Source organism: Scophthalmus maximus, chromosome 10 (assembly GCF_022379125.1).
Source record: "Scophthalmus maximus strain ysfricsl-2021 chromosome 10, ASM2237912v1, whole genome shotgun sequence".
Classification (NCBI taxonomy): domain Eukaryota; kingdom Metazoa; phylum Chordata; class Actinopteri; order Pleuronectiformes; family Scophthalmidae; genus Scophthalmus; species Scophthalmus maximus.
Window position 1 is genome coordinate 17,351,442 of NC_061524.1, and position 17,301 is coordinate 17,368,742.

At 40.9% G+C, this 17,301-nt stretch overlaps 1 protein-coding gene and 1 long non-coding RNA gene across 4 annotated transcripts in view; one reads left to right on the forward strand and one right to left on the reverse strand.

The window, feature by feature from the left end:
- Window positions 1–17,301, reverse strand: part of LOC118283955 (cGMP-dependent protein kinase 1) — a 76,098-nt gene that overhangs the window by 15,235 nt on the left and 43,562 nt on the right. For 2 of the 3 annotated variants that reach the window (XM_047335157.1, XM_035606429.2), the window contains exons 4-7: window positions 13,100–13,205; window positions 9,889–9,952; window positions 5,172–5,249; window positions 3,646–3,740 (exon numbers count right to left, since the gene is read on the reverse strand). In XM_047335157.1, coding sequence (XP_047191113.1) covers window positions 3,646–3,740; window positions 5,172–5,249; window positions 9,889–9,952; window positions 13,100–13,205 — 343 coding nt within the window. Of the gene's footprint in view, window positions 1–3,645; window positions 3,741–5,171; window positions 5,250–9,888; window positions 9,953–11,160; window positions 11,238–13,099; window positions 13,206–17,301 lie in introns of those variants that run through there. The other variant, XM_047335158.1, reaches the window with a different exon arrangement.
- LOC118283957 overlaps window positions 7,813–17,301 on the forward strand; it is a 43,605-nt gene continuing 34,116 nt past the window's right edge. Inside the window, exons 1-2 of the long non-coding RNA XR_004784728.2 lie at window positions 7,813–7,889; window positions 8,030–8,143. This is a non-coding gene — a long non-coding RNA (uncharacterized LOC118283957). The remainder of the gene's footprint in view (window positions 7,890–8,029; window positions 8,144–17,301) is intronic.

The following is a 17,301-nucleotide window of genomic DNA, read 5'->3' on the forward strand; positions in this document are numbered from 1 at the left end:
CAAACTTGACGGACTTAGCCATGTACATAACGACCGCTAGAGGTCTGCGGTCTTTCAAACGACCACATAATTTGTAATAAGCTGCTTCATAAACGACCTATCTGGTCGTTTGGAGCAATGCGGGGGCCATCCTTAGAGCCATGCTGCTATAGCATGGCTGAAAACCTTTTTAACGTGTCCCTTGCAGCAGTGTGGTCATTTCTTATCATAAACTATCTTCTATCTGTTGAAATAGGAGAAACCGTTGCTGTTCTGCTAACTTTGAGTTGGAAACCCGGCCACACGTAAGTAAGAAAAACAGGACCTGTGGCAACACGCCCACACTAACACGGACTTTCACAGTAATTTATCTGCGGGTTGTTGTTGGAATGAAGTTGGTCTGACACCAATCACATTTGCTGTCAGCGACATCCCACTAACAATCTCTCAATCACACACACGTATATACAGACACGGACATTGATGGATCCACGTCTGACTCAGACATCACCTCGACTGGAAGAATGAGATACATTGTTTACTATTTCCAAATGACACTATCCAACTTGAAGTCCATCTATTCTTGGAACTTTCAGCTATTGGGATGAGATACATGTATGTACAGTATTTACTGGTGTATCCATTCAGGGCTACACATGCGCAAACCATTTGGGGGGGGGGGGGGGGGGGGGGGGTGCAATCTGATATTTCTTCTGCTGCTCTAATGTAAACACACATGTCACAGACCAGCACTCACACTAGCTCTTACAAACCATTATGGCTGGCAGGAGGACAGACTTGTGATTTGTAAATATGTTGTTCTCACAGATCAAAGCAACATCTTCAGATGGACAGAGTAGCTTTTGAGTAGGGGCTATTGAGTTTCATGAGCAAGGACACACACACACACACACACACACACACACACACAGTTAACTTCTAATTAGAAAGATGGCCCTGCAGAAGAGCCCTCTGATCAAAAGCCTGGTTCGAAGACGGCCCGCATATCAATCATCTCAATTTTTTCGAGCCATGCTTGGCCATCAAAGGTGTAGCTGAACAGGCTTTTCTCGCTCAAGACACTCCACGACAAAAGGAGTTCCCGACAAAAGATAATCATACCAAGCAGACGCTGCGGTGGTAAGAGCACTTGGTTTTAGTGGGATGTACAAACGATATTCTTTTCTCAATTAAACAAAGCATGAGATGCCGTCAAAGGTGCTTTGAGGAGGTTTTCAAAACTGCGCGCCACTTGAGACCCAATTCTGTATAAAATTAAGGATATAGACAAAATATAATTTATTCATAGCGAGGCTTATAAAAAAATATGTATACACGCAGTGTCGTCAGCATGATACAATCAACCTTTTTGCAGTTTTCCTTCTGAGTGATTTTCAACAGCACTCACAACAGGCATGCAGCATTCAGTTTGTAAGCTCCACATATCTGAAAGAAGCTCCCAGAGAACTACAGGTGTGCTGCAACTCTGAGTTCTTTTAAATCAGGGCTGAACACTTTCCTGTTTGCCACAGCCTCATGTTAAATCAAATAATGAATTACTTCTTATACTGCACTGTTACTTGTGCTCTTTCTTATTAGCTCATTTTTTCTGCATTTAACTATTTTTAATTTCTTTCTAAATTTTGTTATTGTCTCATGTTTCTTTTACAATTTGTCGTGATGCCTTTCATATTTTTAAATGTGAAGTTAAAATAAGCCTGCCTTTCCTGGCCCTTCTCCTATGCTAATCATAAAAAATATCATGCAAATTGAAATAGTTCAGCACAAAAGCAGCAAGGCCACTCAATTCATTATGAATTATAGTTGTAATCACTGTCGCTCTCTCATTCATCAAACGGCAAGTTTTTACATCTCATCAGTGTAAAAGGATTAAAATTCTATTTGGAACAACTTTCAAAAACAACTGTCAAATAGATCCTCACATGTCCCGCATGCATTTTAATGCTCCATCTTCTTTTTATATCCTATAGCCATTAGCTCAACATATGGGTAAAGCCCAGCCATCTGTGCAGTTCCAGCTGTCGACTCAACATCACATTTTGGATCCATATTGCTCCGTTTGAAACTAAAGCTCTAAATTTATCATAAGCATGTTTTGACAACACGCAAGCTGCCATTGATTTTTCACAGGATACTGCCATGGTTCAACTTAGGCTTCTTTCTGTTTTGATGTGATGTGAGATGGTTCTTGCGACCACAAGATGGCGACATCTCCATTTCCTTCATGTTGACACTAAAGGCTATGCACATAGATGCAGTCAGTTGGATGTGCATGAGTGTGTATATGCTCTGTTGCTAACTGACCCCTCACAGACATAACACACTGCAGACTATTTTCAATTTTATACCCTCCCTCTCCCACAGGTGCACAGTCAAGACAAGACAGGACAGACAGCAGTGTAAAAATATCCCCCCAGGTCAATGGTCTCTGCTGCCAGAAACCACATAGAATCTTTTATTAAACTGAAGTGTTCTTTCAGTGAAACTATTTGAGGGCACCGACCGTTAGGAGAAGCCGTGAATCATTTGATCCCTACAGTATGTACAGCCTAGTAACTTCAGACCTGCCTCAGTACATCATCTCAGCCAGAAAACATGTCCCTGACACGGAGCCGCATTGTGCAGATGTTTGCGAATGCTGGTGACTGTGCATGCTTGGTTAACACCTACTTAATACAGGTTTATCTCTATCGCCATGAGCTGCTGTGTTAGTTACAGAGGCTGTGCTCACATATTTCACACAAATGTTCACAAAAAAAAAAAAATATATATATATATATATATATATATATATATATATATATATATATATATAATTGAATCCATTATTTCAGTCAAGGGCAGCGCTGAGGTGTCCTCGATATCATTATACTCTTGCAAGAAGGGACAAAATAATTTAAGAGTCGCCGAGATAATATTGTGTGAACGAAATAAGTCTTCAGCTGTGAGCACACTATACGTCACACACCAAAGTCCACTCACAAAATATTAATGGATTAATTACCGTTCTTCTCCATTGTTTTTTTTATGCGTGACATAGCTGTGTGCAAAATATAGCACAGCCAGATTTTCACTTGAACATAAACGCCTTTTTTCTTTAGATTGGGGGCAAAGACAGAGTTTGGGGATGAAGCGTGTCACAGTAATTGCGTGTGCTCTCATTTGTTCTTTCTGCAAATTGTTGGAGGTAAAATATCTCCATGTTTGGATACTTGTGCTGTTCATACAGAATCAGCTAGGCATAACATTTCACAGCCAATCATTTAATATGACAGTTTGGACAAACTTAACGAGCTTATTTTTATTCAGAGAGTTTTGTGTCCGGAACAACTACAGTAAATCAGGCACTCATCGTGTAATGTGTAATGCGTGCCCAAGCAGCCTTAAGCATTTCCAAACATTTAGCAAGTTATCACTCCTGTCAAGATGAGTGGTGGGAAAAAAAAAACGACAGACACGAGCTGGATGCGGATGGATAGCAAATTAGAAGGAATGATGATGCGTTTTAAGTGTAATACGAAGGATACTAGTGAAGGTTTGTGACTGAGGATGAGAAGAAAATCAGGTGATAGTGAAGAAGAAGGAAACAGCTGAAGAACAGAAGATTTGAATTGGAAGAGGCAGAGTTATTAGGAGCGCTCTTACCCTTGCAGCGCTTTCTCCCCAAACCAGTCGCCTTTTCCGAGGCTGCGCAGGTAGACAGGCTCTCCATTGGGCAAATCTTCCCGAGTCACATTAACCTGGTGGAAGAATGGAAATGATTACATGAAAAAAAAAGGGGGGCGTGACAGGGAGGAGGATGGAAAAAAGAGAAGGCAGACAGGCTCATGTATAACGGTATGGAGATAGTTTCGTTTGAGACGGATAACATTTCATTTACTCATCATTCAAAAAGAAATGTCCAAAAATTTGACATGTAAATGATCAGTCCATGTGGCAGTTTAACTGTTCCAAACACTGGAGATGTGCCGGTGTGACAGATGTCCCATGCATGGGTAATCTGTTACTGTGAAGGATCCGGGAGGCACAGCTGACCACTTCATTAGCCAGGTGGCATGTGAGTGATGGCACTGTGCTGCGCTGCTAGACTGTACAAATCAAAGTGATGGCACTTGAGGAGACTTTCGAGGAAGTGAATGGTGACGGCCGTTTTGCCTAATGAAGGATCTTTGGATGCTTTTCATCCATTTGTCAGCTCTGCACACGTGTAGCAGCGTTTACAGCAACGGCACACTGTGATGCAGTCTACACCTGAGTGATGGCATAATTATTCATGATCTCCTAGGTGGGGAGCAGAAAAGCAAAGAGACGAGGTAGACGGATGTAGTGAGAGTAAGATTGTGTGCGCGCGAGTGTGTGTGCTGAGAGATGCCCAGATTTGGTGGAATGTCCTCTAGACAAACCATTCACTGCCTGCAGTCTACATAGAGACAAAGTTTGACATGGAAATAGCCAAGCGGAAAGCCATGATAAGGTCAGGAGTGTCTGCATTCATATGTTCATGTCTTTGCCCATGTCCATGAGCGTGTTTATGTGACGTGGTTGTGCCGACTTTTGTCGAGTTGGTTGCATCTGTTCTGGGGTCAAAGGAGAGTAGAAACAGACAGGAAACAGAATGTATCTTCATCCTCTCCAGTGACAGTTACATCCTGGACGAGTGTATTATTGGAAAATACAGTGACTTTGCCTCAGTCACTGAGATTTGACTCTCTAAAAATGCCATTGATGCACAATGACGCGGAAGAGGGGAAGCGGAGGACAGGGGAGAAACATTTATAAGCGTGAAAGGAGCAACAGGAAACTGATTAAGAAGATGAACATGACGAGCAGGGAGGACTGGAGGGGGAAGGGTGGTGAGCATCTTGGCAACGATACACGTTGTCAATACAGATGTATGAAAGTCCGCCAGCAGTGCTTATGCTGGACAGGACAGCGTGTGCTCAGTGTGAGAGTTGAGGACAGAAAGGTGAAATGAGAGTGTCTCCATTCTCCTTTCCAGATGCTCCCATTGCTGCTGCAGGACACACAGGAAGAGGCGGCACTCCTGTCTCTCCTCTGCCCTGTGCCGAGAGGATTGGTGGCGGCCAACTTCCAAGCAAAATTACTACCACTTTATATCAAAGATGCAGTTGGTGTCTTTTGCCATGTGCCCCACATTGTGGTGTTCTCACCTTTCCCTTACTGATGATGAAGAAGGTGTCTCCTCTGGCCCCCTGTCTGATGATGTACTCTCCATCTCCATAATGCGTCTGTCAGAAGAGAAGGAAAGAGAAGAGAAGAGAAGAGAAGATGGTGTGGTAAGCTACATCACAATTTTTTTTTCCCTCCTTAATACCACAGACTATCCAAAGGTGTTCTTCACCTTCCACCCACTGTCTGCTTGGATATGCACTGCGACCTTGAATATGAATAAGCAACTAAAGAAAACGAATAAATAAACGAATGCTACTGCTTAAACTCCTCTCCAGGAGTAAAATTAATACAGGATATTCATCCATCAGTCCATTTTGTGTAGCCAGTAGTCCTGTTCAGGGTTGTGGGCGCTGGAACCTGTCCCGGCATGCAATGAATGGGCTACAGTGTGGACTGGTCTGTCAGAATAAGGCTCTCTCACACACACACACACACACACACGTTTACACTCACACTCACATCTTGTGCTGAGAATGACCCTCGGCGATGAATAAGGAATGCATCTGTTCCAAGGATGGTTTATTTTAGGGCATGTGTAAAGTAATAAGTGAGATGTGACATAATTTAATGGGATTTGAAAAAAACTCTCTGCAGAACCACAGCCCAAGATGAAAAATTATACACGGACCAAGCTGGATAAGGACCTAAGCATGTATGAGTTTTTGTTTTTCATTTTTACAATTTCTGGTGAGATTATCAGATTCCCTGGGAATATACAGAATATTCTGCCCCTTGGACTACAAGTCTAGATGGAAGACGGCACTCTGTATTTCCTGTTGAATCCTCAGCAGATTTAAAAATTGCCTCTGAAATTTCCCGAGTCATTAGTCTCACACCATTTCACCCTGGAGAGGTGCATCTGTATCTTACTCCACACCGAGCGGTGTGTGTATATGATATCTATCTGTTGTGAGCTTCTTTAGTTAACAGCAATTTGTTGTTATGATGTTTAGTCTATTTTTTTAATACGATGTAGACCTTTTTCTGCAGCATGTCTTTCAGGACAGAAAAAAAAAGAGCTAGGTCTAACTAATCAAAAATCAATCACAAGACCAAAATGATCTATTATAGTAGAGGACAAATCAGAGGACAGCATGATGGATTTAACCGTTGTGTGACCCAGCATCACCAAACTACACAACTTCTCTTAAAAACCGGAGAAACCTCAGACGTGCCAAGTCAAATAAAAGAACCAAGGTTGTTTATGGGGAGGACAGCAAAGGGATAAGGAGGGTTTTTACTTGTTATTTACACATGCAAATCCAACATCTCCTCAACCGACAACGCAAACACATCCATCAGACTATATTGATAGGCATGTCCATAACGTAATGCAAATCATTTGATTTGAACAGGGTTAACATCACTATGAGCTGTGTTCCTTCTCTCTCAGCCCACGCACTAGCGTCCGTCAACCCAATCTTAAATCATTTTGTCTCATTGATTTAATAACTGGCCAAATAGTTTTTAAATGGCTTGATCGGAGCGAGGTGAAGGATGCTTCATAACAGAGTTAGTCACTTGTGTATCATCTATCACCATGCAGGCTTGTCTTTACATCCTTGACAAAATATTTCCGAGTAGTTGAACCTTCTTTTTGAGATCCCCAAATTTGTATAACTACTTTTTACATCTATCCCTCTCTGTTCCCTTTAATCACATTTTCATCTCCTTTTCACTTTTCAATTCAGCCTCTTTCCCACAATCCTCTCTTCTCCTTGATGGACTTGTCCTCCGCCATAAAGGTTTTTATGCGTGACGCCATGGATTTTCTTTTCTTGGTTATCCTGCCCTGCTGCGGTGCCGAGCTGCCTCTCTTCATTCATCATCGTCACCGGTTCCACACTGTGGTGGTATTTTAAGCGTTACCATGGTACATTCCATGCTACGAAATATGTTTCTTGTTGTTGCCTACATGCTATAAATAAATCTGCAGTTGACAGCGGTTTCCTAAAGCAAAACATAGCACTGTGCTGTTACATTACAAACATGTGTAGATTTATCAAGGTGCTCTACCAGGTAAAAAAAATTAAAAAGACTTATAGTAACACCTGGGTCATATGATTCCCCCTTCTTTTAACGTTTGCACTGCCATTTTTTTATCTCAATCTTATTCAAAAATGTGTAATCAGTTTGGCTCATTTACAGAAAAATGTGTCACATCATTAATAAATGTAGGTAGAAATGTATTAGTGTGACAAGATGGGATATATCTCATACGGCTATCACTAGTATTGATTCTGCTCATCATGATGTAGCTATACTGAAAGCTTATGGCCGATTAGTGTAGAGGATTCGAGGAAACCCGACTGGGCCTGAACTCCACACCCACGCACACACAACACCTGCGCACTCGAGATTAATTAGGACCTTTGCTGCAGCTCAGTCAATTTACAATTTTACGATTTACAAACAACTTTCTCTCAGCACCATTTACATAAATGCTCGTCCGTGCGGCAGGTGAGCTTCCATTGACATGTAGAGTAAGAGGTATTATCGCCAACATTTTTAGCGGGCGTTGTTAGCCAGCGCACGCAAAGATAACGTAAGAGAAAAAAACGTTAGCTTTGAACCAAGTTAGCGGCGAGCTAACACAGTTAACGTGTCAGTTTGATTTCAGCCGCAAACTGACGTCAGATGTCTCTGTTTTATGTGAAGGGAATCTGTTGGGAGAAACAGCGCCGTCGCAAACTGAGGTAATCTTTCTTTTTGACGCTAACAAGATTAGTTGAGGCTGCGCGGGCACATCCACAGATGTTTCTAAAGACCTCTCAAGCTACGACAAAGCTACAATTTGTTGAACATTACAAAAACCTAAAACTGATTTTTGTTTTAGGTGGTGGTCCAGTTCGGTCTCTGCGGAGACGAGCAGTAGAAATCAATGGACTTCGTCCGATGACTGCAAACACACAGTGCCTTCGTAAATGGCTGTGGACTGTGGATGCTGCAGGTATGTGAGCTTGATCATGTGTTCATCAATGACGACACTTTGCAGTGCTGAGTGATGATTGGCCAACTTGTGACCAGAAATAGACACTATTACACCATGTAATGGGAACAACTTCAATCCAAGCCCAGTACATTTTTAACCCTGTGAAGATGTCGGTAATGTGAAATGATGCAAGGGAAAAAAAGGAGAAAAGTTTTTTTTGTTATTATTATTATTATGAATATAAAACGTTCCCACATTCATGTACAGTACCTGGGTCGCCTAAGACGTTCGCTGCTTGGCACACAGAATTCACTGCCACCTTTTTCTGTAGTGTCTGTGTTGAATAGTCAGCATATAGCATTGATCCTTGTTAGGACATTTATTCATGTTCACATTAAATAACTGATGGAAACTGATGTTGCTAATTAAAAACAAATTAAAGTGCTATTTTTGCTGGTCATACAACTAGAAACTGCCGCCCAAAACCAGCGTAAACATTATATCTTATGATTCAAAATAATCTTCAACAAGATTGCATTATACATTTCCTTTTTTTTTTATCTATTAAAGCGAAAGGATGTGGACTGCTCACTAATAAATTAGTACAGATATGCACACAGTTACACTGAATAACTCGAGAAAGGCCATATTGGAAAGCAGTTCAACTCATTGAAAGCACACATCAAAAGTGTAAATGAGAATATGTTTGCATAACTAAATTATGCTGGAGAAAACATCAAACGAAGGGGTGTGCAGATTGGTGGCAAGTGTGACGTTGAGACATCTTGAAATGCACACTGTCAGCAGCCTTACAAAATAAAATAAAAAAATGCCAATTGCAGATAAAATAATATACCAGGGATTCTGCTGTCCATATTTCAGAGCATGTTTTCCATTGGTTTTTTTAAAATTGTTTAAAAAAATATATATTTCTCGCTGGTTTCCAGGCAGCAGCTTGTTTTCCATTTGTTTACCTGTGGAATGAAGATCGATCAGCAGACTCGCGAAACCTGTGCCATCCATCATATCAAACATCTGCTCAAACCTTTGTTAAAATTATATTATTTTTATGAGCTAATACGGTGCAGAGTTGTCAAATCAATCTGCACTTTAATTATATTACCGCATTATGCTAATAATGTCTCCCATCAATCTGTTGTTGTTCCGACCCATGCGTACTCGGTAGACTTTACTATATTATTGGATGTGTACACAGTACTCATGGGTCAAACCAAACCCCTCTATCAACTCAGCCTTCATTTTGATCACAGCTACAAATCTGTAACATGTTGAGATTGCTTCTTGCACTGTTGTGATGTTATCACTGTAAATTAAATTTGTCGACAGACAGACAGGCCCCTACTGAGCTGTCTATTTGGTAGTTTCCACTACAGTGGATGTCTCAAGAACTACATTTTGTCAGATACAAACACTAAAAAGGTAAAAATGATACCAGCTACAAGTCAAAATTTACCCTACATCAATAAAATAGATTATCATACAACTCAGCTAGCTTAAAACGATTGACCCCTGACCCTGACTCCTGAAAGCAGTTTACTGAATCCCTGAACAGGTGTATGAATTGATCTCCTCTTTGAAGGTGGACCATTTAGTACAACATCACCACACTGAGCACATGTAGTGAAGAGCAACAATTGTTCCGAAATCCCAACTGTGCACATTTTGTTCCATTAACGGAATATGGAAATATAGCAAGACACGTGGAGTGCAGATGTCGCACACTTTGGAAACGAGGCACTTACCTCCTCAAGGACATCGGCAAGCTTGCTCAGAATATCTTCCTGCAGGCCGTGGAATGTGGGGACACTGCATGAGAAAGAAAAGGATGTGCTCTTTGTTAAGAAGATAGACGTGCTCATACATATTAAATATATCACTGATTTGGACTTCTGTGTTTGTCAGATAAAAAGCGGAGAAGTTGGCAGCTTAGTATATGTGTTGGCTTTGAAGCGGTTGGGCAGAATCTACTTTGGCTCTGAAGTGAGCAGCATAAATATAGGCATAAGGAATACACAAAATCAATATTATGTCGTGGGCGTTGGCCTGTACAAGGTATTACATATATGTTTATAAATATTGCAGCACAAACTGGGCAATGTGCCTAGTTACTCAGCAGAGCATCATCATACACTGAGGTTGAATTCACCTGTATGAGGCTCTCATGTTTGTTCCGTTTCCTTCCCGGCAGCCTCAATGAACACCGTCTGTTATCATGCCGACTAAACAAAACTGGCCCAATGTTTATCAAGGAGGAGAGAAAATAACCCGTGTTGGTGACCAAAGGGCTTATCTCCCCATATCATCTATCTGCCCCCCCCCCCCCCCCCCCCCTCATTTTCCATGCTTTATTACAGTAATCTGAAACATCTTGTCTCAGCCCCCAACCAAGGCCCTCGCCACTGTGCTGATCTTTGTGTTGTTGCTCCCTCAGCGACAGAGGCTCTAGCTAACCGGCTACGCAGTGAACAGATGACCCTGGTCCACATGAAACATGTGGAGTTTTCACCCCTCAAGCAGTGAGGCACAAACAAAAAGCCTCTGTTGTAGTCAATTAATAATTGTACAGAGCCAATGGGGAGGTGCGGTTTCACTAATGTGGTCTTTTTGACCCACTTTAATCATTACAGCCATGGCACTGTGTGACTATGAGAGAAGCATAAGATACATTTTAACAGTGTCTATGGTGTTCTTGCAAAGAACAAATGGAAGATGAGTTGCGACTAATTCTTTATTGAGTGGGTCTTTGTATTTATATCCCATTCCTCCTCACAAATTGTCAGGCAGATGGCTCTCTACTTTTATTCTATGCCTTATAGCTAGACTTTTATCTGAGGGCAGTATAGGGAAGAATAATAGCCCACGACCTTAAAAATATCAATACACAGCAATACAAACGTGATGCATTTTGTCAGTTAGGACACTGCCCTTGAAAATTTCTCTCCTTGTAGCATTGTGTAATTAAAAAAAACATGCTAGGAGAAAAAAAAAGAATCAATCCTCACAAGGATTCTCACCTCCCGTTATGTGATACAACGTGCAATTTCTCTGTCAGTTTTTCATCAGTGTTCCTCCTCCACAACTTTTCAGAGCAAATACAGTATATCACTTCATGGCACGTACAGAGTGGGCTAAAGACTCACAGGGATGAATATGTTTGTTTTTACACTTAAAGGGATAGTTCAGTGATTTTGAAGTAGGGTTGTATGAGTTACTTATGCATAGTTAATATGTTACCTATGTAAATACATGGCCGAAGTGCACTTGAAAAAAGGTGCAAACTTAAACGGCTGTCTGGCGGAAAACTAAAGCAGTGAAAAAAATACTTAACCTTATCGTACAATTGAACAGATTTCCCCTCCAAACTCCGTTAAACGACATCACTGATCGCTGTTGCTATAAAGCTCTAGAGGCCCCCTAGAGGCCTCTTTATTAACCAAACACAGAGTAAGGCCAAACCAAGCAATGGGTACATCTATTAAATATTTACCTATTTGTTGGACTGTTATGTAAGAGCGGCTGTGAGGCAGGAGCTTCCATACAGTGAATGCTTTTACACTCAGGATTAGGAGCACTAGAGCTTTGTGGGGTTTTTTTGTGTGTTAAAGTCATCACTAAAATAGCTTCAGTGTCAGACAGGAAAACCCCATTAACATTTTTTTTAATCTGCTCTCAAATATATTTTTTTGTACCGTATATCTTGCAGTCTGGTGAAAGGGTAACGTTGATACAGCAAGTGCTTAAGGCTTTTCTTTTATATTACTGACCTGTAAATGTAAAATGGCTAAACTGTTCAGGGTACCGAAAAAATATATTTCACCAGGCAAACAGCTGCATTTGTGATTATGTACAGATGCTGAAAACAACCCATGTGTATATTTTCCTCACTAGCAGTATCTTGTGGCAAAGAAAATGTCCTCTCTCAGTAGAAAAGGAAGAAGTAGTACGACTGTGTTATAGTGCTGTGTAAAGGTTTTTAATTTATGGGAAATTATGAAAGCAAAGAAATGGGTGTACAAAGAGTGGGACTAAGACGTTAGAGATTGAGTCCTCTCTACTACAGATAGTAATTGCTATTTTTGTCTGAATCATTTTGGTCAAGAGACCCTGACTAAGTAGTTTTATTTCCCAAATGCAACTTTAATGCACATCAGGAAACACATTTGTGGAAGAGTCAAATGGGTCATTGGGGAAGGTACTAACATAGGACCTGTCTTGTTTGAGCACTAGTTGGAAATTTGTGAAGCTGGTTTTCGTTGCACCATATCTATCCACTTGTCTCAAAGCAGCTGTGTCAAATAATAACATGAGCCTGAACATGATCACGGTGATTCATGAGGTTTTTTTGAGCTTTAAGCACACACACAAATAGAGTGGAGTACATGTGTGAAAGGAAGTAAGAAGGAACAGGAGCAATTTCTGTTATATCTGCCCTGAAATATCTGTCATAATTGGCTTGATGAAGACCAAAGTGCATGATAGAAAAACAGAAGTGGGGGGGTGACAGAGTTTTATACTGTAATTGCATGTCATGCATCTTGATTACGGATGCTGCTCATCCGGTTTTTTTGATGAATCATTCTTTTATCCTGTACCATGCAGGCCAACAAAGAGTCTGCAGGTCTTTAAAGTGATAATGGGCTTCTCTATAGAGAAGAGTGGAGGCACAGGGCTCTCTAATACTAATGATAACGATGTCAGAGAAAGATGATAATGGTATGAGGTATTTTTCCCAGTAGGATGAATAACTCCTTCAGTGACGCACCAGAAATTACTGTTGCCTTACGTAATTTACTGGCAAAAATTAGGAGTAAGGAATCTTCTGAGAATAGCTGAGACCCATTTTCCTGAATTCATTTTGTTAATTCATTCATTGCCTTTCAGAGGAAAGCCCTATTCAGCCCTATAAGCCCCAACCGTCTTAGCACTATGGGACATGAAACCCCGCTTCCTCACCTTTTCAGAAACTCCATATACTCGTTGTGCTTGATGAGACCCGTCCTCATCATGATGGTCTGAAAACATTGTCGGTCGATGGCCCACAGCTTCACATTGGTTAGAGCTGGAATAAACATAAGAATACACATGAGCAATGCCATGAACTACATACTTTTTTTTTTTTCTTCAGGCAAACAGAATTTTTTTAAAAACACATGAAGTGTGTGCACTTGAAAGCATTCAATATTAAAATTGAAATGTGAGAATAGCCATTGTCAAGTGGCATGTATGAGTGAATATAAACTAATACTGCACTGAAAACACTGCTAAGGGAGTGGGGTCTAGAAATCTGTGAACCTTATGGTTTGGTTACCTTTTCAGTGGAAATAACTGTCATCCAGATGTATTCTCTATAGGCTGATCAGTCATGGGAGGGAACAGGTGTTCTGGACAATTACTCTTTACTAGGCAGTTGGAGTTAATTGATATGTTTGAAATACCTTGCATGGATGGCTTGTTTCAAGCCACGCTACAGCATTTTAATTGGTTTGAGGTCTGGCTTTGCCACTGTGTTGTTTTTTTTGTACATACATTAGTTAAAGCCCTTGAGCTAGTGATTGCTCTTTGTGATAAGGGTAGTTCTGTTTGACGAAAGCTATGTTAGATTTCAAAACTCAAACAGCTACCCTCATTTTTTTTTCTGTACAATGTCATGGAACAATTTGGAATGACTTGTTCCTCCAGTGACTGCAATCTGTGCAGGCCCTGAGGCACAGACTCCAAACCACAATACTCTCTACACACGGAGTGGATGCAGGTTGAAATGTTGGCATGCAGCGTTTTTGCAGGGCTGTTCCAGAAAACATCCAGGTGGACTGAGACGGCCAGTAGACAGGCAATACTTTGTCTTTGGAGAACAACAGTTTCCTCTGTAGTGTCCTCCCGTGGGGAAACGCCTGTTTGGTGATTTTGTTAAGTCTGATAACAGAATTGAGTGAGTAGAAGAGATGCCCAATAAGCAGAAGTTCCTTTTCATGTTATTTTCAGTGTTATGAGCCTCAACAGAGTTTTCCCTGAGGACCACTGTAGTCAATGTAGTCTTTTGATCTGAATATGTTTCACCTCGACAGACCCCTGTTCTGAACAGCTGTGAATAGCCGATCAAATAATCCCGGCTATGTTGTTTTTCATCACTAAAATGGACCTTTAACCCACACCTGAATGTCATTACACTTCCCCATTCAAACTTATTTCAAAGAAGAAATTGGCTTGTCGAGGCAGAAACTTTGCTTAAAAAAATTATCAAAGCTACACATTTCATCTAGCTGAGCAACATTGCACAATGACTGCCAGAATTTAATGCTTCACTTTGGTGTTAACAACTAGTGGTAATTATTTCAAAACATCTGTGGCGTTTTTTTTGCAATTGCCAGTATCATTGTATCCTGCTAGAGTGGTTCTGGTTTCGACTGCACAAATTAGTCTACTTTGCAGCTACACAGTAGACAGATAAAAGACAGATACAATCTATGTCTGACCCAACAAATCTGGAGATCCCCAGGGAGCCCTGTGGCCACAGGGATTTGTAGTAATATTAGAAAATCATTTTCTCTAATCCCCCCCAAATATAAAACATCTAGTTTCTTTAAAAAGGGTAAGGTATGTCTGGTGCTACTACACCTAATAAAAGTGATGCCAAGTTACTGATATTCACAGCACACAAACCTTTTTGTCCATCCTTGTGAAATTTCGGGACAATAATGACCTGGGTAAACGTCATGAGTAAAGCAAGAACTGTTGAGTTATTGATTAATAATTTGTCTGCAGGAACAAACGTACAGTCACTCACACTCTTAAATTTGTACTGTACATACATAGACGCACATGAGTGAGTGAACACACTCCCACAGACACCACAAATCTTTCTTTCTGGCAGCACTTTAAAATAGGCCCAAAACACAGGGGGAATGCCCTCATTACACAGCCTGACACTGTTTTTACGAAGCCACGTTCTTGGAGCAGGAACCTCATAGCACAAAAGCATGACATGTATGTATACAGACAAAGACATCTTGATATGGAGACATTCGGTACATATACAGGTTGCACATATGTATAATTATTTTTTAAGGCTACATCCACACATCTACGTCTAAGTTTAAAAACCATCACTGTTGCTATGTTTTTGCCTGGTATCCACACTACTGCAGCGTTTACGATCACCGGGAATGGAGAAATTTGGAAAAGCTGCTGGCCCTGTTTTAGTTTGAAAACTCTAGGGCTGCGTTGTAGTATGGACAGGCTAAAACAGAGTTGTTTGGAAATGATGACCCAGTCACACGCATTGACTTTCTGATTTCGTTCTAATCAGTCAAGACTCGACTGCCAGCAGTGAAGGTAAAACGTCGTAAGCAATTTGAGTAGCCTTTCCCCCTTGTTGTCAATCGAAGCAGAGAAATCCCTGCTCTTACTTTTCACCATATCTGTTTCCCGTTCGTGGCATTTTTTTAACTGAATGGTCATGTGATATGCGTTTTCGAGTTTGTTAGTTTGGAGAGGGATTATTACTCATATGGAGAAATTACTCAAGTGGACGTGGAGATAAACCCAGTTGTATGTGTCGTGGAATTTTGTCTATCCTCCCCTGAGAAACTGTTAAGACGAGTCTTCTCAGGCACCAAGCAAGGTCAACCTTTCTGTGGCAAGCCACAACAATCATCGAGCAGCTGAAGTCTCTCTCGAGGTGTCATAGTCGCAGGGAGATGACGACATTACCCTAAATTAACTACACTACAGAGACTGGGAACAGGCAGATTGTCTTGGGGCGCCAAACACTGACCACCTTGTCGATCTGTGTAAACAAACCAGAAATCTCATTGATATATATTGAGCTCTTATAATAAATACTTCTGCTTAAGACATCCACGGTTTCCATCTCCCTGAATCAGCATCCACTCCATCAATTATTCCTTTTCAGTATGGATATAAATACACATGCTGGTGTGTGCACATAAACAAAGATAAACATTAAACAGCCATCTGACACAGTGAATTGTAATACCAATGCTGAAGGTCAAACACACTCACCTTCCACAATATTATACATCTCCTCCAACCAACAAACCTCATATGCGGAGATGGGTCTAGAGAGAAATCATTAGAATAGCCTTCTAATTTGACCCTGGAGCAAAAAGAGTGGGAGGTTAGACGTCATTGCCCACTGTGCAGTGTGCAATGGAGTGTTGCGGTAGAAAGTGGGAGTATGGGGCACTGGGAAATCAGATATGTAGGAAGCCTGAGGCACACTGCAGTAGGTAAACGTATTATTCCAAGGCTTGACTAAATTGCGGTGAGACCCAGGGAGCTAGTTATCTTGTAGTGAGGGTGCAGATTAGTGTCTTAATGGTCAAGGGTTACCAACCATGAGCTCCCCAGCTTTCTGGATGCACACAACCAACACCCCAGGCATTGATGGAGAGTTGCAAGGATGTTGTCTGTGAAGGGGTTTTGCATGAAACATGTCTAGTGTATATAGAGGGGCTCGAAAAAAATAACAAATATCTGTGCAATTTCATGCAATCTAACTGTCAATAAGTACTACCCTTTGAAAAAATTGTATAGATCATCATGAAGGATAGTTTCCCCAAACTACATTGTATTTTTGTCTGATCTTATTGTAACAGCTATTCGCTTGCCCACTTCAGGGCTCCAGAGGTCGCACATGCGACCAAAACAATGGTAAAAAAAATCTTAAAAAATGCATCCATTCTCTTTAGGGTTAGGATTAGGTTTCACAAATCACATTAAGTTTCATCCACAATATTTTAAACGTCCAAGGAATAATATTGTTGTTTTTTAAAAGGTTAATGAAAGTTTGGGAAAATTGATCCTGTGCAACACACATGGGTCGTAGCGTTGGGGAGTGTTGAGGCATATGCCTGTAGCACACATGCCTTTATTCAGACAGAGGCAGTACTCAATGTGCATGGACAGACTTTGTCGAATCGAGGAGAACTCCTATTTTTGTGGAAGAATTGATTTTTTTGATGTAGTGAAAGTGTCGTCTTAATGTGCACCAAACCTCAATCTGCCTTTGTATGAGCTTTCATACAAAATGAGTGCTGGTGTCAAATACCACATTATCAAAGTCACTTTACACTTTAACTCACAGTTGGTATATAAATGTTTAGTCTTTAAATGAAAATCACTTAAATATCAAT